The sequence below is a fragment of the Panthera tigris genome, chromosome B2 (assembly GCF_018350195.1).
Source record: "Panthera tigris isolate Pti1 chromosome B2, P.tigris_Pti1_mat1.1, whole genome shotgun sequence".
NCBI classification, from domain to species: Eukaryota; Metazoa; Chordata; class Mammalia; order Carnivora; family Felidae; genus Panthera; species Panthera tigris.
The window spans coordinates 80,048,815-80,069,637 of record NC_056664.1 but is presented as its reverse complement, the minus strand read 5'-3'; the positions used below and the strand labels follow the sequence as shown (position 1 = coordinate 80,069,637).

The 20,823-nt window shown below is 45.4% G+C and overlaps 1 protein-coding gene across 3 annotated transcripts in view; it reads left to right on the top strand.

Moving 5' to 3' along the window:
• Positions 1-20,823, top strand: part of BACH2 (BTB domain and CNC homolog 2) — a 349,101-nt gene that overhangs the window by 325,238 nt on the left and 3,040 nt on the right. For all 3 annotated transcript variants that reach the window (XM_042986810.1, XM_042986811.1, XM_042986812.1), the window contains 2 exons: positions 5,928-7,517; positions 18,214-18,420. In XM_042986810.1, the coding sequence (XP_042842744.1) occupies positions 5,928-7,517; positions 18,214-18,420 (1,797 nt within the window). The remainder of the gene's footprint in view (positions 1-5,927; positions 7,518-18,213; positions 18,421-20,823) is intronic.

Genomic DNA, 20,823 nt, shown 5'->3' with positions numbered 1-20,823 from the left:
AAATCAAGCCTGCAGAGGAGAGAAAAGACACTTTATTTTATGCTTTTAAGCCACATTTACTAGCACAGATAATTACTTTCTTTAGAGAAAAAAAACAATTATGTACTTGTAAATCAAGTTAAATGTTTATTTTTGTGTGTGTTGTTCCTTTAGGAATGGAAACAAGATTGCTTTCTTTGGCTCTGTCTTTAGCTACATTAATACTAAAATGACCAGAAGCTTTGTTGAAAGAGTGGAGTTAATTAATTTAACAAATACATCCAGAATATAGTATGCTTGTATAGCATGCTGCTTTGGGGAGGAAAGTATGATAATATGGATATTGATTATAGAAAATTAAGATTAGAAGTAAGTGATGCCTCATCACTAAATCAGTCTTCATCCTGCACCATGGTATCAGTGCAGTGTGGGGGTGGAAAGGAAGAGGAGTTGTCACCAGTGTTGTTGGTTTCGTTGTTGTTGTTGTTGAAGTAGGCTCCGTGCACAGCATGGAGCCCAACACGGGGCTTGAACTCATGACCCTGAGATCAAGACCTGAGCTGAGTTGAAGAGTCAGACACTTAACTGACTGAGCCACCCAGGCACCCCACCAGTGTTGTTTTCTTTCACAAGTGCCTTGCTGTAAGAGATCCAGCCTCATCAGGGAAGTATACATGGTGTTGCTGAAGGTAAAAGATTCCGTGTTTTGTGAGACTGTCATTAAGCAGCCTTGAGAGAAAACAGTCCTGAGATCTCCGCAGCCTGCGGCAAATGAGCTCAGTGCCCTAACAGTGTGTATATACTGCCAGAACCAACTGAAAAGACCTTGAACACATGGCTTAAGTAGAGAATGCTGGTCCAAGCCTCGTTAAAACTCCCAAACCCCGTTTTCCATATACACCTGAAGCCCAACTGCCGGATCCCTGTAGTAATCCAGAGCAGTGAAACTGTTACATGTTTCCGTTCAGGAGCTCTGTCCAGCAGCAGTCAGGGTGGGTCCTGAGAGCGAGCTCTACAAGCAGCGCCCGGACGTGCCTTTGCCAGCTGAGTCGCCATCAGCTCCTCCTCCTTTCATCAGTAGCATAGAGAGGACTCATCAGAACCCATGGGAACAAAAGGTCAAGGGTCATAGTTTCAGTGGGCCACATTTTCAACACATTATCCTCCTGTGGACTCACACCAGGCACAGGAGTTTGGTAGTGTGACCTTGTTTCAAAGGCTCAGAGGTCAATGCCACTTGCCTTGTGTGTGCCAACCGCTGGAGAAGGTCATCACCTGCTTGGGAGCAACCAGAGGACAAAAGGGTATCACTTCCTGACCTCTTGTACGTCTTAGTTCTACATGGCACATTCCATTCTTCCCCCAATGTGTGACCCAGTGTCATCTATACTGGACTGTACATTATGGGACCAGGCAGTTACATACTTAAGTGTGGTAGAAAAATACTCTTCAAAACAATCCAACCAAAATATTTCATTCAGAATGCAAGACTGTTATCCCAGGTGTCCGTAATATTGTATTTTGCACTTGTTTATCATTCCTTTAGGCCGTTCCCGACCAGTGAATTTTAGCCTAGATGTGTCTGCTTCCCTGAGAGCAGTGGAACACAGTCCATTACCATCAGTGAAATGGAACTGGTTTGCTATTTCTAGTCACTTCATTCCGCTTTAACTTTATGATCATTACCTTTTTAAATAACATTTTTATGGGTCATTAGTTTTGTGTGTGATTCTCCACTTCCCACCCTTTCTTATTTTTTCCCATTATCAGAGCCTTACTCATTAAAAACAGAAAGTAAATCACAACACAGACTTGTGATCACAGTTTCATAGACACACAGCTTTACATTGGTACCTGGATATTTTGCTTTCTGAGTACACTGAGTGAGTTTAGATGACTCCTGAAAATGGGAAGACGGTGCAAGCTACCAATGATGGAGGCTAAACGCAGTATTTAGAAAGCCTCTGCGTGTTTAGCACTGGCCTGCACGTGTGATGAGCACTTGCTTTCTGTTTTGTGTGTCTAGAGTTATTGCAGCTGGCCTGAAGTGACCAGAGATGGGCTCCTGGGACAGACACCAGGCATTTTGGAAGGTACCCATTGTATCAAAGCAACTTCTATTTTTAAAATTTTTTGTTTAATGTTTATTTATTACTTTGAGAGAGAGAGAAAGTGTGCAAGCAGGGGAGGGGCAGAGAGAGAGACAGACAGACAGGATCTGAAGCAGGCTCCAGACTCGTGAGCTGTCAGTGCAGAGCCTGACGAGGGGCTCAGACTCACAGATTGTGAGATCATGACCTGACCCACGCAGTCAGACGCTTAACCGACTGAGCCACCCAGGCACCCCTATCAAAGCAACTCTTGACCGAGAATGGATATAGGGCAATTTCACTGCATTCCAGGCGTCCTGCTTATGAGTGTTCAGGGGATCCCCACAGACCTCAGCAGTCACCTTCTCTCCTTAACTGGTCGGGATTTCTCAATTGACAAGTAATCATGTAATCTTGTGATAGTCTTTCCATTGTTGACTGATGTTGTTACATAGTAATCAACTTTCCATTGTCAAGGTATATCTACAAAGCTAAACTGTAGGTTTCTGAAGCACAGGGCCTAGTCTTGTACTTACCAATATTCCTCATAGCACTTGGGTTGGAATCCCAGCTCTGTGACCTTGAACAAATTCCTTCACCTCTCTGCTTCTCAGTTTCCTTGTCTACAAAATAGAGGCAGCCATGCCTGCCTTGCAGGGCATTATGAGAACCCTAGCCTGCTGCTGGACACTAGGAGGTACTTGGTACATGGTAACTCTGACTCACTAGACAAAGCCTTGCACACAGAAGCTGAGTAAAATTCAGCAAAATTGAATATGACAAAGCAAGATTTAAACTCGTGGGGGAGGAGCTAGTTACAGACTCTTGAAATTTCATGCTGAGGACACCGTTTCCTCTGACCTTGAACTTAAATGACAGTTTACAATCCTGTTTTCAATCATGACCTTTTGTGACTGTATGATGATCATTTCAAGCTCATCACGTCTCCTAAGACCAAAAGGATCAGCCATCTGATTTGGGATGTGGAGACTGTTCATTGACATCCTCAGTCCCATGCATACATTTAAGCATCAGCTTGTCCCTGCATGGAGAGGCTTTCTCCAGCTCCTTGTAGCCATGTGGCAGGTGGTGATACCGGGACTCATCTAATGATCCCCAGGGGTGTTCCTGGTTTCTCTAAGAATTTTCTTTAAAAGCATCCATAGTGGGGGACAGTGGCAGGACTTACTGAAACCAATGGCATGAAAATAAAAAAGAAATGGCAATAAGGGAGAAGGACTATATAAAAAATATAAAAGATACTGATGTGAGTTTCCCTATTTTCCATATTCTGAGCACATCTACCAAAACTTGAGACGTGTATTATCCATTCAGCAACTGGCACATTCCCTGGGAGCAGAGCAGAAAATGCTGCCTTATGAAGGGGTCAACTCTACCTTGATCATGCCATTCTTCTCTTTGTGGTGAAGTCCTGTTACAGTGAAGAAATGGGTCATGTGACATTCATCGCCTCCTTTGGTTACTTTTAAATATGTACTTCCTTGCCTTGCACTCCCTTTGAAAGGTTCCTGGAGGAAATATAGTAGGTACGTTTGCTGAGTCTATTACCATGTCAGCTTAGTAGGACACAAGGGTAGGTCAGAGAAGCTCCTTCTCAATAGTAGTACTAGGAGATAGGACAAATAAGGACTGTTGCCTACCTTTGATCGGCTGGTTGGTGTGGTTTATTGGTTCACACAGTGTCTTGCTCCAAAAGTAATTTGAGACAACACTCAGCACACAGTCTGCGCTCTTACCTTCTGTACCTGTAATTGTATGTTAGGGGCCCAGCTAGACTTATGACATTCCGGTAATATACAAGCTTTTACCAGGTGTTTACTATGTTAGACACCCTAATTAGATGCAGAGTTATTAAGAGAAATGAAGCAATCCCTGATCTGAAGGAGCTTGCTGTCTTATGGTAGAAACAGACCCAATAAAGTATAATAAAAGTGAGATGGCAATGATTGTCCTTGTGGAACTATAATGTGGGTCTAGCGGTCATGTTTTGTTGTTGTTGTTGTTGTTGTTGTTGTGTGTGTGTGTGTGTGTGTGTATTCACCAAATATCTTGGGACTCATTATCTGACAGATTTTTTTTTTAATTTGGAATTTTATTTCAGGTCCTTCAAAACTATTAATAATTAAGTTCTCGGGGTGCCTGGGTGGCTCAGTTTGTTAAGCATCCAACTTTGGCTCAGGTCATAATCTCAGGATTCGTGAGTTGGAGCCCCACGTCAGTCTCTGTGCTGACAGCTGGAGCCTGAAGTCTGCTTCAGATTCTGTGTCTTCCTCCCTCTCTCTGCCTGTCTCCTCCTCGCATTCTGTCTCCCTCTCTCTCTTAAAAATAAATATTAAAAAAAAAAATTTAATAAAAAAATTAAATCCCATTCAGTTATATATCTAAGAAATTTCCCTTACTGGAAAGAATGCAGGATATAAAAATCAGTGCTGCCCTGGACAACCCAGGACATCTCCTCACTCTGGCAATGGGGCTGAGAGGCTCATATCACTTGTTCTAAGACGTTGGAGATTGCTCCCAGAGAAGCTGATGTCCAAGTTGAATATTGAACAAGGGATTGAGTCCTCACCAGAGTTTTGGCTCTGTGTGCTGCAGTGAGTTCAGTACACGAGGAAGTCAGCTACAGAACTTGCCAATTCAACTTGCTCTGCACTTATTCCCTTAGCAGACATCTTTCAATCACTGTTACTACAGCTTCCAGCAAGGACCCCATGATTACTGCGTCCATTTGACTTGTACACATGATCTGTAGACCTGCCTCTCCTTGCTATGGGGTCAGCAGCACTTGCAGGAACCTAGAAGATGCATGTAGGTTTCGCATGTAGGGTGAGAAAGCCTTCCCTGAACACCAGCGAGTTTGACCCACTTCCATCTGAAAAAACAGTTTGCCTTAGGCCATGCGTTTCTAATTGCTGAAGTCAATCTCTGTGATGGGTGTGTGTGCATACGCAAAACTGTGCGTAAATAGCACATTTTCAATCTATAAAATGTAAAGAAATGAGGAGCACCTGACAGTAGGCTGAGCCTCTGAAGATTTGTCGGGAAAGAAGACAGCTGCATGGCAAAGCGGCTGCTTATGATTAGGAAAGGAATAGCCCGTGTCCTGGGCCACTCAGCAAACTTCAACCATTTAAATGACAGCTGATTTGTTTAGCTCTGTAACCCCCATTCTTTATGGGCCAGGAGTTGAGTTCTTGTTGAGAACACCACTTCAGATTGTCATTATCTCTGGTATCATTGCAAGATCAGGTATGACATGATGACTGAAAAGTCCCAGCCAGAAACCGTGATGAATGAGAAAGACAGAAATTGCTTTAATGCCACTTTGTAACTTTTTAAGTGAGGGAACACTGTTCTTCACCCCCTGTAGACTTTCGGTTTTTAACAGGCCATATTGCCAGTTTTGCAGTTGACAAGGAAAGTCTGTTGCTCTCTTTGGCTCAAGTGATCAGCAAGTGTCACAGCACTCCTTATGTAGAATGGCTCTCCACAGCACTGACAGGGAGGGAAATTAATAGGCTTCCCATTGTTACCGTGCATTTTTGCCAGGATATTTCATTAGCGTAAACACTGAACCCCTTGTCATCTTGTTTAGCCACTTGACCCTGGTGATTTTCAATTCTGTGTGCCAGGTGATGAAGTGGAGCCCAGGCGTGCAGGAGACAGGCACTAATTATTGGAAGCAGAATCATTGCTGACCCAGTACGAGATTAACTGCTCCTTTGCAGTCTTTATTCTGGGACATTAGCACTGTCTGGTTATCTTGCTTCAGTTGAGGGATTCGGGACAATAGCGGTGCTGATGGTAACGTCGGCAATTTCCCTGTTTGTTTTGCAGGTCACGGCCAGGGGCTTCGGGCCGCTGTTACAGTTTGCCTACACCGCCAAGCTATTACTCAGCAGAGAAAACATCCGCGAGGTCATCCGCTGCGCCGAGTTCCTGCGCATGCATAACCTGGAGGACTCCTGCTTCAGCTTCCTGCAGACCCAGCTCCTGAACAGCGAGGATGGCCTGTTCGTGTGCCGAAAGGACGCTGCGTGCCCCCGCGCGCACGAGGACCGTGAGAACTCCGCGGGGGAGGAGGAGGAGGAAGAGGAGGAGACGATGGACTCGGACACGGCCAAGGTGGCTTGCCCCAGGGACCAGATGCTTCCAGACCCCATCAGCTTTGAGGCTGCTGCCATCCCAGTAGCAGAGAAGGAAGAAGCTTTGCTGCCCGAGTCCGATGTGCCGCCCGACAGCAAGGAGAACTCCGAGAAGGACGCGTTAAGGCAGTACCCCAGATACAAGAAATACCAGCTTGCATGTACCAAGAATGTCTATAATGCATCATCACACAGTACCTCAGGTTTTGCAAGCACATTCAGTGAAGATAACTCTGGCAACAGCCTCAAGCCGGGGCTTGCCATGGGGCAGATTAAAAGTGAGCCGCCCAGTGAAGAGAACGAGGAAGAGAGCATTGCGCTCTGCCTGTCCGGAGATGAGCCGGACATCAAGGACAGAGCGGGGGACGTGGAAATGGACCGGAAACAGCCCAGCCCTGCCCCCGCCCCCGCCCCCCCTGCCGGGGCCACCTGCCTGGAGAGATCCGGGAGTGTGTCCTCCCCCTCCTGCTTAAGGTCTCTGTTCATAACAAAAAGTGTGGAGTTGTCTGGCCTGCCCGGTACCTCTCAGCAGCACTTTGCCAGGAGTTCAGCGTGCCCTTTTGACAAGGGGATCACTCAGGGTGACCTTAAAACTGACTACACCCCTTTCCCAGGGAGTTACGGACAGCCCCACCTGGGCCAGAAGGATGTGTCCAACTTCACCATGGGGTCGCCCCTCAAGGGGCCTGGGTTGGAGGCTCTCTGTAAACAGGAAGGAGAGCTGGACCGGAGAAGTGTGATCTTCTCCTCGAGCGCTTGTGACCAAGTGAGCACTGCGGTGCATTCATATTCTGGGGTAAGCAGTTTGGACAAAGACCTCTCTGAGCCGGTGCCAAAGGGTCTGTGGGTGGGGGCTGGCCAGTCCCTCCCCAGCTCACAGGCCTACTCCCACGGTGGGCTGATGGCTGACCATTTGCCAGGAAGGATACGGCCCAACACTAGCTGCCCGGTGCCAATCAAAGTCTGCCCTCGCTCGCCCCCCTTGGAGACCAGGACCAGGACCTCCAGCTCGTGCTCTTCCTATTCCTACGCAGAGGATGGGAGTGGGGGCTCACCCTGCAGCCTCCCTCTCTGTGAGTTCTCCTCCTCGCCCTGTTCCCAGGGAGCCAGATTCCTTGCCACAGAACATCAGGAACCAGGCCTGATGGGAGATGGAATGTACAACCAAGTCCGACCCCAAATTAAATGTGAGCAGTCTTATGGAACCAACTCCAGCGACGAATCCGGATCGTTCTCGGAAGCAGACAGTGAGTCGTGTCCTGTGCAGGACAGGGGCCAGGAGGTAGGGAACCCGCATAAATTCAAGCATGTGGTCCACTCTTGCGGTCCTTTACCTGGACTCTACCTGCTGCCCCACCACTCCCAGATTAAAGGTCCCAGTAAAGGGACTGCCTCCCCCATCCACAGAGGCAGGATGCTTCAGAGTCATTCCAAATTAACCACTTTTGTCCTAGAAGGCACTTGAAATTTGATGTAGATCTCAGTACTCAACAAACAGAGGCAAGCTGCTCAGAAAAAAAAAAAAAAAAATGTTAAGTATAATGCATGAAAGCTTGAGATATTCAGATCTCCCCCTTCTACCTCCCTTTCTCCTTCTCCATCTGCTTTGAAAGGATACCATAGTCCTCAGCCTCATCTTCATCCTGCACCCCATCAGTGTGAAAGAAAATACAGAATCGCTTTCAAAACTGACTGATTGACACTAGACAGACCCTCAGTAACAGGTGCTCTCCCAGCACCCTTTAAGTTTTCCTTGTCAACAGGAGACCCTGGGACCATCCCTTGTCCACTGGTGAGCAGCGGACAGCTCACCATCCATCCTGGTCCCAGGGTCACCGCAGAAGCACCCTAGTCAGTCACACATAACTGAGTAACATACCCTTTCCCAAACTCCCCACAAATGACAAGAAGTCTTATTGAGGAGTAGTGGAGTTGAGGACCAGTCTCTGCCCACCCGGAAAGCAGAGTGCTTTATAGATAAAAATTCCCAAGGCTCCATCTGTCTTACCAATGCTGGAGGATGGAGCCACATCACAACACCAGCCACATCGTAGGCAAGACTCACGTGGCTAAGGAGAGAAAAGAATAGACACCCCGTACGTTCCCCTTTCCCGCCATAACCTGAGAGGCCCCTGCAAAGGTCTGAGGGAGCCCGTGTCATGATCTAGCACTGTCTGGCTGATTGACAAGGAACCAACCTGAGACTGCCACCCAGGTCTCAGACCTGCCTCGGGAGCAGCAGCGTGAGCAAACCCAGTGAGAAGTCCCTCTTCAGAGCTGCTTATCTGAAAGCCACAGGAGGAAATGAAGCATGGTCCTCATTAGGCCAGTGCCCTCGGTTCGCGTCTGCACTCCCTGGATATGAGCCCCTAGTAGAGCAGGGATGTTAACCCAACCAGACAGCAGAAATGCCACACGGGGTGAGGGGCCTTTTCACAGAGCCACGTGCGGCTTATTCAGCCTCTGCGAGATTGGCAAGGAGCACATGAGGTTTTAGTTAGGGCATGTTTTGAAAATAGATCCCAAAGCTCCCTGTGCCAACTGCAGAGATGCCCTGTGGTCACTTCCTCGTCCTGCTAGCTAGCCTGGTCCCTGCTCTTCTGTTACTGCCTGGGAAAAATGGAGAAAGACAGAAACATACTGAAAGGATTTAATTTTGCTAAAAATTAGAAAGGAAATGTAGATGGGAACTCTTCCTGTCTGAATGCACCTATCCCCTCAGGTTTGGGGTGGAGGATTGTGCCTGTGCCCCTGACCTGAGAGGACTGAGTTCTTGTGAAAACAGGGAAACCTTATGCTCTCTCTTCCCTCACTCATTTCTTTCTCTGATCATAACCGAGGTGAGGTTTTCTTTTTTCCCCTGACATTGTTCATAAATGCCCCTGCTGCAGAAGCCTGGTCACTGGGTCCAGTTCATCAGCAGAATGATGTATCTTGCCAAGGATTGGTGTCTCGAGAAAAGGACAAATGTCTTTGTCTTTGATGCTCCCTTAAGGGGAGCCCCACCGTGAAGCTAAAAGGGTTATGTTGTCCTGACATTTGCATATGTTCTAGGAACTGTCAGTTTCTGATAATCTCCTTTTGTCTCTCTCATGTCCCAAAAGAGAGTTTAAAATCACTTCTTCAAATCAAATGCCACCAACAAGAGCACATGTATTTTTCCTGGGTGTTTGGGCCACATCACTTGTCTGCCTTTAGAACTTCGCAGCTCTAAATGAATCAATCAAAAGGATGATTCATTCAACCTATAAAATATCATGAACAGGATTAGTGTCCCCTTGAAAAATACCACCGCTAGGGGCGCTTGGGTGGCTCAGTTGGTTAAGTGTCTGATTCTTGATCTCAGCTCAGGTCATGATCTCATGGTTCAAGAGATCAAGCCCTGCGTGGATCTGTGCCCTGACAGTGTGGAGCCTGCTTGGGATTCTCTCTTTCCCCTTCTCTCTCTGCCTCACCCCCGTTCATGCTCTATCCTCTCTCTCAAATTAAATAAACTTTATTTTAAAAAAAGAAAAATACCACAGCCTTAAAAACATTTTTATTTTTACTTGTCCAAAAAATAATAATAGATTATTTGCATTTCTAAACACTGAAAGAAGAAACCTTTACCAAAACTGCCATTTCAGGAATCACATCTAGTCCCTCTCAGAGGGCATTTTAGATAGGGTTGTTAGAGTACAGCTAAAGTTTTTCCCAATTTGACATTTTGGTTTTCCTAGAATAGAGGTTAGGTCTCAGGGACTCAGCAGGACTGCGTCTCTTTGAGTTAATAACTAGCTTCCAGGAGTTACTTTGACCCCAGTGGAAGTGTGTTCCCCAGTAATAACATTGAAGGTAAATCTGTCATACGCAATGTGAATTGTAACTCGTTTTCCTGAACTGAACTAATCCAGAAGAGGCCAACATCTATTGGTCTGATTTTGCCCTGATCTGCTCTGGTGAGATGTCCAGGTGACTTCCCTTCTAGTTGAGCCCCAAGGAGACACCTCAGTCAGAAACCAAACAAAGAGTTCTCACCTCCGGCCAGCCACCTGTCCAGTGCTTCAGTCTGACGGGCCAGGCTCCTTCCCAGCCTCTCTTCCTTCACCTCTGCAAGGAGCCAAAAATGATAGATCAGAAGAAAAGTATTAGCACTCCTTATAACCTGTAAGGTGTTCTAGTTATGCCGTCTCATCGACACAGACTTCTCTCATCCTTTCTGTCTCCAGCTTTGAAGAAAGCTCAAATTAGCACAACATTGTCCTTTCTCAACCACCATCTTTTAAAATTACTTTCTTTTTTGAAATAATCAAACACAGCATGCCCAGGCCCTAACATACCAAATTTAACAGGCTTTCTCTGTGCCTATAACAGGATACAAACACATATTCCTGTCTCTAGGGGTTTTATTTTAATGGCATTTACTGTATAATTACTCAGCAATTTGCTTTTCTCACAGAGCTATCTACTATGTATGCGCCTCTACGTCAATCACATAGGGTTAAAACATACTTCTTTAATATCCATGGGCCCCATAAATCACAATTTATTCAGCTGTCAGCTACCAACAGACAGTCCAGTGTTTCAGTTGTTTCCAGTTTTTTCCCTTCTTATAAACATTGCTGCAATAAACATTTTTGTGAACATATTTAGTAGTGGTGCTTTTATTTTTGTCGGTTAGAATCCCATAAGTGGTTAAAGGTTGTGCTTTATTTGTGAAATACTACCTAACTACTTCCCCAGAAGGTTGTAGCAATTCACATATCTTTCAGCAATTTATGAATATCCTTTTCCCCCTGTTCTTGCCAGTACTGGCTGTGACCGGTCCTTTTAATTTTTGCCGATCCGATTGGCAAAAAATGATCGCTAATGAGGTTGACCTCTTCTCTTCTGGGTATGTGCCATTTATATTTCCCTTCCTGTGACTTGCCGGTTCACACATTTGCCCATTTTTCTCTCGTGGTGTTCGTCGTTAAACCAATTTATAGGATCCCTAATCCCTAATACAGGAATATTAACCTTTTTTAGACATGCTTCCCATATTTTCTCCTACTCTTTCTTTCTATTTTTATGGCAATTCTTTTTGCGTATAGAAAATTTTGAGTTTCACGTAATCAAGTTCTCAATCTTTTTCTTTATGACTTTTGGGTGTGCTATATTAAAAAGTCAGTTTGGGAATTTTTTTTCTTATTTCCTATGATGAAAAAATGAACAGGTCATATTTAAAAATGTAACCAAACAATATGTATAACAAGGTCCTAGTTTGCTTCATGAATCTACATAGTATTAAAAAGGCAGTATAGGGGCACCTGGGTGGTTCAGTCGGTTAAGCATCTGACTCTTGATTTCTGCCCAGGTCATGATTTCCTGGTGGTGAGATGGAGCCCCGCAGGGAGCCTGCTTGGGATTCTGTCTCACCCCCTCCCTTTCCCCCTTCTATGCTTACGGTCTTGCTCTCTCTCAAAACAAAAAGGCAGTGTAGAGAACAAGATAAAACTAGGAGGCAAAGTTGGGGAGGAGTATAAGGAACGTTTTATTTCTATGTATTTCTATAATGTTTAAATTGTATTTATGTATATCTCACACCAGGCCATTATTTTAATTGAGCTACAAGTCACACACCATCAAATCTACCCTGTTAAAATGAACAATTCAGGGATTTTTAATGATTCACGAAAGCTTGTGACCACCATCGCTGTAATTCCAGGACATTTTCATCACCCCAAAAAGAAACACTATACCCATTAGCAGACACTCCTCATTTCCTCCCTTTAACCCCAGGCAACCACTAATCTGCCTTCCATCTCTGTAGATTTGCCTCTTCTGAATATAACAATGGGATCTTACACTATGTGGCCTTTTGTGTCTGACTTCTTTCACTGAACATAACGTTTTCGAGGTTCATTCTTGCCATTGACGTACCAATAGGTACATCATGTATCAGGGCTTTGTTCGTTTTTATTGCTGAATAATAATCTACTCTGGGGATACACCACACTTTGTTGATCTATTGATCGACGTTGGACATTTGGGATTGTTTCCACTTTTCGGCCATTATCAATAATGCTACTGTGAGCATTGGTGTACGAGTTTTTTGCAGACATATATTTTCACTTCTCTTCATTATGTACCCAGCAGAATTGCTAAATCGTACAATAACTACATGTTTAACCTTTTGAGGAACTACCAGACTGTCTTTCAACATAAATGCACTATTTTACATTTCTGCCAATAGTGTATGAAGGCTCCTATTTCTCCACACTTTCAGCAGCACTTGGTTATTGTCCATCTTCTTTATTATAGCCCTTCTAGTGGATGTGAAATGGTATCTTGTTTTGGTTCACAGGTTCATTTTTAAAATTTGAAAATTATGGAAAAGCCACAAGCATTTTCCAGGTAGTAGCCTTCTTCGTGAGATGGGTTTATACCACACACATGTCTACTTACTTGTAAGTTTTGGTAAGGAAGCACTGGAAAGGCAATTTATTTGCGTAGCCAAAAGTTTTTATTGGTTGGACTTGCTTTATCAACATGTTTCATATCAAGAGGGATAAAAGTGTGTGAGAGTTGAATGTGTGTACGTTTGTTTTCATGCAGTTTGCGGGGCAGGGAAAAATCGTGTGTGACACGTAGTAGAATGGAAGACCTGTATCTGACACTGACATTTCCACCCACATGCCAACTTCCAGACGTACGTTGTATGTAAAATTTTTACAGTCATTCTTGTGGTTCATTGATTCAGGCATCTTTTTTTAAATGCCTGTGATTGGTCTGCTTAATTAAAAGAAAACCTTGCTAGGCAGCATAGAAGTCAGCTGTATCTCTAATTAAAATGATGTTTTTGTGTTGTCTAGAAAGACGTTCCTAGCATCTGTAATTGCACAGCATACTCTATGTCTGGAAGAAGAAACCATGTGACAAAGTAAGATAGGGCTAGTAAACAGAATTAATAATACCTCATATTTGTCAGGCGACTCAGACTTTTCAAAGCACTTTCTCCATGTATTATCCAATTTGATTCTTCATAGCAATCCTATAAGCTAAGTAGGGCATGTATTATCTTCCTGTCACTCACAGCTCCTCAAAGAACTTTAGGACAGAGAGAATGAAAGGCTCGCCTGAGGTCACACAGCTAATTAATTGCAGTACAACTAAATCCCAGGTGTCCTGCGTTTGTTCTGGAAACTGGACCATGAGAATAGAGGGTGGAAGGACAATTGTTCAGGAAACATTTCTTAGCCGAGAGGGGAGATTCTGTCACTGGCGTCTGCCTAGCATGGATCTGGTTGTCCCCCTGCCAAGAGCACTGAATCATCAGCCCAATGGGCATCTTGCCTCCTCCCCTGACGGTGTACAGAGATCTGAGGGTCTTATAAGAGCGTAGGTGTTAAAGGCTTTGAGCCTCGGGGTACTGTTAGTATTATCCGACTCCTGCAGCTTGTATTTCCAACATCTGGTACTAAAACCAAGAAAGGAGATAGGAAAAAAGATTCACAAACCAGCTGTGGCTGGGATCTCTAGAGAAAATGCTTGTTTTCAGCTTTTCCTACAACCTTCGCATCTCTGTCATGCCTCTCCAGTAGCTCCCATGAGCACCCAGCAGCTCCAGGCCAGGGAAATGTGCTGAGAGGCATGGTGAGATGAGGTGGTTGTGGTCCGCCTGCAACCCTGTAATAAAGATGCAGGGAAAACAGAGATCACAGGGCAGTCCCCGGGAGCAAGACAGTCACTGTTTGCAGGTGGGATTTCTTTTCTCCTCTTTTGTCCCATATTTGAATTTTCTGCAAGAAGTTATATTTCTTATGTAATTTTTAATGGTATTTTTGTTTAACTGGGAGCAAGGGGATGGTGGTTTGGGCCACAGAATGGGGTGGTTGTTGGTACAAAGAAAAGAGGAGCAGTTGATTTCTGTTGGGCGAGAGGAGGCGCTGGGACCGCAGGGCCCACAGCTCCCCTGCTCAGGCCCTGGAGGAGGAGGATTTAGGTTTTATTTACCATCTAGATGTCATAGCTTTTTCCCACATTTGCCGGCCCCTGGGGCCAGAGGTCCCTCAGCACACTGCAGCACGCCATTTCACTGACATCTCGAGAACTGGAGCCCCAGAAGGTCTGACTGCACTCTGGTCACTGCTTAGCAGTCCAGTGCAGGGGTTGGGCTGGGAAGTCCTCCATCCTGTCCCTCTGCTTGTGCTCCAGAGGGCAGAGAGGACTGAGTAGCAAATCAGCAGAAGCAGACTGATGCAAGCCGTAGCACGGGCCCGTGCTGCCCTGTTGGGCCCTTGGTTCGCTGACTCAGTGACCGCCCCTGACTTTCAGAGTCTCTCCTGAGAACCACAGTGCGGGTAGGAGGTGGGGATGGGCAGCACCTATGAGAAATCAGTACCCAGAGTCCCATGGGCCCCTCCCCTTCTGTGCAGCCTGCTTAGCCTCAGATGTCTGATATGCTTAGCCTCCTGTGTGTGCAATAGGCTGAAAATAAGTGCAGGCCAGCGAGCATTCAGACAAGTGGCGGTGGGAGCTGGCAGGACATTTCCTCTTGTTAGGGTGGGTGTTGTGCACTGTTTCAGAGGGTTCAGTGAATGACAATGAAACTGTTGCTGAGAAGTAAAATCCTGGAAGAATAAGTGTGTGGAGGGACAGTAAATAAGATGTTAAGCCCTATCGGGCCTATTTGGATCATAAGAATTTGCCAGAAGAAAGGGAGAAGGGCCTCCGCCCTCTCGAAGTGTCTGAACCTTCGAAGCCCATGTGGTACTAGCTGACTTTTGAGCCCTACTCAGGGAGTGTTTGGTGCGTGCATGCTTGAGAGTGGAATATATTCTCCCAACTCCGTAAGGGGATATGGCTGCTCTTTATCCCCAGGGAAGATGCCCGTTGGCTTGGAACTTACTTCCTACTCCGAAAGTAACAAATATCAGTGGCAAAGTTACCACTGCGCCTTCCCAAAATGCTTGGGGACCTCCCTCTTGGGAGACAGCGCAAGATCTCCCTTGCTTGAGGGGTAACAGAGCCTTTTAAAAAGAAACAAGAGTGGTCGGGTTTGGGTTTTGGTTTTTTGTTTGTTTGTTTTTTGTTTTTCCACATGGAAGAAGGTCTATCGCTATTTTCTTTTCCTTTGACCTCTTTAAAAAGCAGCCGGAGTTGCAACAGCTCCGCTGAAACTATAGGACCTTTTGCTTCAAGGACTTTGAAACGAGCATTGTTGATTTTCCCTTTTCCTGTCAACCTCTGTCCCGTTTCCCTGGTGTTTTACATGTGTTGTCTGGATGATTTTAAATACAGTAGCTCTTAATCTAGAAGGCCTTTGACGTTCCCTGTGGCCTGAGCTGTAGGTACGTATTCTTTCTGGAAATAAGTAAGTAAATAGGATTTAGAGCAGAAGCAGACCGGCTTTGGTGTCAGCAGAGGGGGAGACTCCACGAGGCCACGAAGCGCGGCAGCCTCTGCTGTGCGAACAAGGCTTCTGCCTGGTGTGGAAACATCCTTGTCCCCACCAGGCAGACCCTGGTGTGAGTCAGGCACTGTCCAGGATTGGAGTGTCTGTTTGTTATCCAAAGGATATAAAAGGAAATCAAACATTCTTCGTATCATGATAAGCCCTGTGCAAACACAACCCATGGACAAAGCCCTTTCCCTGGCTGCCTGCCTTTCCGCAGTCAGAGCAGGGCTGGGCTGAAAGTGGTGTAATGTGAGCTGTTGCGATTTTGCTTTCTTGGGCCCAAATTTTACAGGTGTCATGGGACACAGAGTTCACCATGCGAAAGTTGAATCAGGACCCCACCGGGAGCCCTCAGCAAATGCCACGTCCGGCAGGCTCAGGGTTCTGAAGCAGCCTGACAAAGCAGTTGTATCCAGCCACAGAAAAGTCATGTAGTGTGACCACCTTTGTGCATGGGGATTAACTAGCCATAAATGCCAGCATCTAGACTCATCTTCCGGCATCTGATGCAATCAAAGAAAAGGCCTGAGCTCAGAATCAAGGATCTCCGTCTCACTTCCCTGAACAACACAGATATAACACTGCAGCTCCTGAATATTAACGAGGGGTTGGTTTCCTCAACCTAAACTACTTTGATCAATTAAACCCTGACCCTCCTGTTTTTCTGGTGACTCAAGTTCACTCGAGACTGTTCCACCTTCTAGAGCTGTGCCGTCCAGCACAGTAGCCACATGCCACACGTGGCTATCGAGCCCTAGAGATGTGCCGAGTTCTGAATTGTGTTAAGTGCAAAATATGCCTCCAGTTTTGAAAATTTAGTGCCAAAAAAGTGAAATATCTCAATTATGTTTATATTAATTACATGTTGAATATATTTTGGGCCTATTGGGCTTAATTCAATATACTATTAAAATTAATTTCTGATGTTTCTTTTTACTTCCTTTAATGTGGCTACTGGAAATGGAAAAATCACATCTCTTGTTTGCACTGGACAGCGCAGGGCTGGCCCTTTGTAGAAAGTTTAGGTTTATAGCGCCATCTGCTGGTCCACCTAAAGCAGACGCTAACGTGAACAAGAATTAAGTGAATCTGAGCCGGAGGAGATACTTGGTCTCTTGGTCAAGCAACATGCAACCTTCCTTTTCTGAAACAGGACCAGAAATGAACCCTAACATCCCTGCACCATCAGTAAGAATCTTGGAGAGGGTAGTGATAAGCTGCTGGAAGATTCAAGCCTGTGCATTTAACAGAATATAAGGAGGACACAGATCCATTCCTCCAGAGACTCATGTCCTCTCCTTGTATAATGCTTATTTGCCTTTGTTTGTCAAGAGTTTAGAAGTTGGAATCTTGCTACCGATAGTATCTGCATCAGTTATCTGCGTAACAAATCACCCCCAGACTCCTTGGCTTAAATCATTTAGCTTCTCTCACCGTTTTCGTGGGTCAGGAACTCAGGAGTGGCCCATCTGAGCACTTCTAATTTGGGACACCTCATGAGGCTGAAGTCTGTGGCCGGGGCTTCCATATCTGAAGGTTCCCGTGGGCCTAGAGAAATCACATCCTGGGTGGTTCACCCACGTGACCGACAAGGCAGTGCTGGTTGTTGGCTGGAGACCTCCATTCTTCTCCACATGGGCCTGGGCCCTCCACAGGGTGGCTTGAGAGTCTTTTAGGCATGGCAGCTGGTTTCCTCCGGAGAAAGCAGTCTAAGAAGCCTAGGAGGAAGCCGCAGCTCCTTTTATGACCTAGCCTCAAGCCACACACTGTTACTCCGGCTGCATTGTGGTGATCAAGAGGCAGGAACACGCATCCCGCCTCTTGATAGAGGAAGGTCAACATGCTGTGAAAGAGAATGTGAGATGGAATGACCATTAAATTTTTGGAAAAGGGCCAAAGGGCCCAAATTGGTATAGCCTTGGGCAGCTCAAAAGCATGCCCCACTTTAAAATGAGGAAATTGAGACTCAGAGAAGTAAGGTAACTAGCCTGAGGTCTCATGGCTGGTAGAAAGACTAAAGCCCAGGTTTGAACTCTAGTCCACCAGGGTGGAGCCCATCTGAGTTCCCTCGCTGTACCTCCTTATGCTGTTGTAACTGAAAAACCACACTGGTTGTTTCATCTTCCCAGCATCTTTGACGTGTGTGATGCTGTCCTCGTTCAAATGTTTTAGATAATTCCTTCAATGATATCTGTCTGTAAATTGTTATTTTATTGAGCTGAGGCTCAATGGAAGTAGGTTTCAACTAACTGTAGAGTCTTTCGTAAAATTGCTGTAGCAGTGAAAAAGTACACATTTTCCAGTATCTTTCGTGCTGTTTGTTTCAAGAACCTCAGGAACAATAACCACATTATAATTTGTGTGTTCACGTGCTGTTTGACTCAAATATTACATCTTATATTTGAAACAAGAAAGAATTAATCACTGCTTACTTTGAGTAGTTTCCATACTATTTGGTCCTCTTAAAAAGGAGGTTTGACCATTTTTTTGATGTTCCGCCAGCTGGAATTCAAACTAAAATACAGTTACCATAATCATATTCTGCTGTTCTCGGTTTCAGGTCAAACTTCCCTTTCCTGTAGATCAAATCACAGATCTTCCAAGGAATGATTTCCAGATGATGATTAAGATGCACAAGCTAACCTCAGAACAGTTAGAGTTCATTCACGACGTCCGACGGCGCAGCAAGAACCGCATCGCGGCCCAGCGCTGCCGCAAGAGGAAACTGGACTGTATTCAGAATTTGGAATGTGAAATCCGCAAATTGGTGAGTTGACCCGTTCGCTGCTATCAGCAACCTGGAGTGACCAGGACTGATGCAGAATTGCAGAAGTGAAGGCTGGAGAAGTGGAGAGAAGGATCACAATTTGGGGAAGTTTGGGTTTATTTTTAAGCAAGTTTCTCAACAAAAAAGAATAGCTTTCTATCTGCAGTTGTGTGTGTCTGTGCAGAGCTATAATCATGTTTCAGTATTTTATGTCCTTCAGCCATACACATAGAGGTAGTCCTTTCTTTTTTTCCATTCAGCATGGACTGGTCACTAACATTTATTGCATGCATGTGTGGGCCAGGTGTTATTCTCAACTATTTTTGTAAATGATCACATTTAGTCTTCACATCAACCCAATGACTTAGGTGCTATTTTATCTCCAGTTACAGAGGAGGAGAGGGGCGCAGAGAAGTGTGCTCACTCTCCACTATGTGGCAGAACTTGAACGCAAACCCAGTTATCTGATTCCAAATCTAGACACCACTGCTTTCTCCTGCCTCGCACAGAAGAGTGTAGAATCCAGACAGGACACCACATGATCTCCTGAAGCCCCTCGCAGTCCCAGGGTCCTTGATTTTGTGATTCTGCCTCCAAGTGGCTGGCACCTCTTCCCTGTGCCTGAGACTATTTTATCTCAGGGAACAAGCTCCCATCTCCCAGGCTCCCCTCACTGGGAGCTCTGTGCCCCCTTCTCCTTTGTAAGCAAGCTTAAGCTTCAGGAGGTAACTCCAGGTGGCCTCTGGCTCCTTACTGTAGCTTTGAAGGCAACCAGTGCAACCTCATTTAGCTGGACCTTTCAGCTGGCCAAATACTGGAAACATCTTAGGTACTGTGCCTGTGTCAAGCTAAGGAAGAGAGAGACCACATCATGTGGTTATGATCTAAGTGTGGATCCTCAGACTATATACACAGTAATCCTCTGTCTCATGGTAAGCCACTGTCCCAATGAGAACCTCAGAACAAGATAAGACATTTGAAAAGCATAAATAAATGTTGACCTGTTATCAAGGACTTCAGAGTATTTTTTCTCTCTTTTTTAAATTAACGCCCAGGGCACCTGGGTGGCTTAGTCAGTTAAGCATCCGACTCTTGATTTTGGCTGAGGTCATTGTCTCACAGTTCATGAATTCAAGCCCCTCATCAGGCTCCACGCTGACCATGTGGAACCTACGTGGGATTCTCTCTCTACCTGTCTCTCTGCCCCTCCCCCACTATTGTGCACATTCTCTTTCTCTCAAATAAAATTTTTTTAATGTTTTATTTATTTTTGAGAGAGAGACAGAGCATGAGTGGGGGAGGGGCGGGGATAGAGGGAGACACAGAATCTGAAGCAGGCTCCAGGTTCTGAGTTGTCAGCCCAGAGCCTGGCGTGGGGCTCGAATTTGCAAACCATGAGATCATGACCTGAGCCGAAGTCAGACACTTAACCGACTGAGCCAGCCAGGTGCCCCTCAAATAAATAAATAAACTTTAAAAAAATAATAAAATAAAATAAAAAATAAATTAACTCCCACCAAGCAGGGGAAATTTACTCATGTGCAGTGGTTAAGTCACCTACAAAATAAAGCTCAAGCTTCTTAGCAAGACATTGGTGTTTTCCAAGGTTCAGTCTGTAGCTACCTCCAGCATCATCTTCCACTCCTATCCTTGAACTTGACCCCTAATAAAATCAAGCTCTTCACACTTCCTGCCATCTATGTTCGTACTTCTGTGTTTGTGCCTCTGCTGTCTCCCCTCTACCTTGGACGTTTCTCGACCATTTTCTTCTGTAATTTCATCCTTCATCCTTTGAGACTCACATTACTGCCACCTGTCTAGGAAACCCCTTCCCTGAGTCCCAGCTGAGGCTGGGCACTCACCCCTGGAGCCCTGATCTGACCTCTGGCTTCATGCTTATCACTGCAGTCTTGCGTCGTCTGTGTGTGTCTGTCTCCCCAGCCCCCCACCCTAGGTGGTAGGTTCCTCACAACAAGGACAGTGACTGGATCACCTCTCAGTCTCCAGTGCTGACCCGGTGAAGCCTTCAGGAAATGTCTATTGCCCTGAAATTTCTTTGAAATTGTGACCAGATTGTGGAATTATGAATTCCTTCTTTCTTTCAAACTTTTCTTTAATGTTGCTTTAACAACAAAAATTTGTATTTAAGCCACATAAGGGGGCAAGACATTGTTGGTGGTGAATATGGGTCTTCTGAAAGCCTACTGGGCTTAGGGAGGGACCCAGGCAAGGCTGAGCCTGCTCAGTACAACCTATCAGGACATTGGGCATATGTCCATGATCATTCAGCCCTGCGTAGAATGAGTCTCATCACCCATGTTTGAGAAACACCTGATTTTTGTAATTAGAGTTCTGTCCTTCCATGTACTCGTATAATACCGAACAAACAATAAAGTCTAAGCC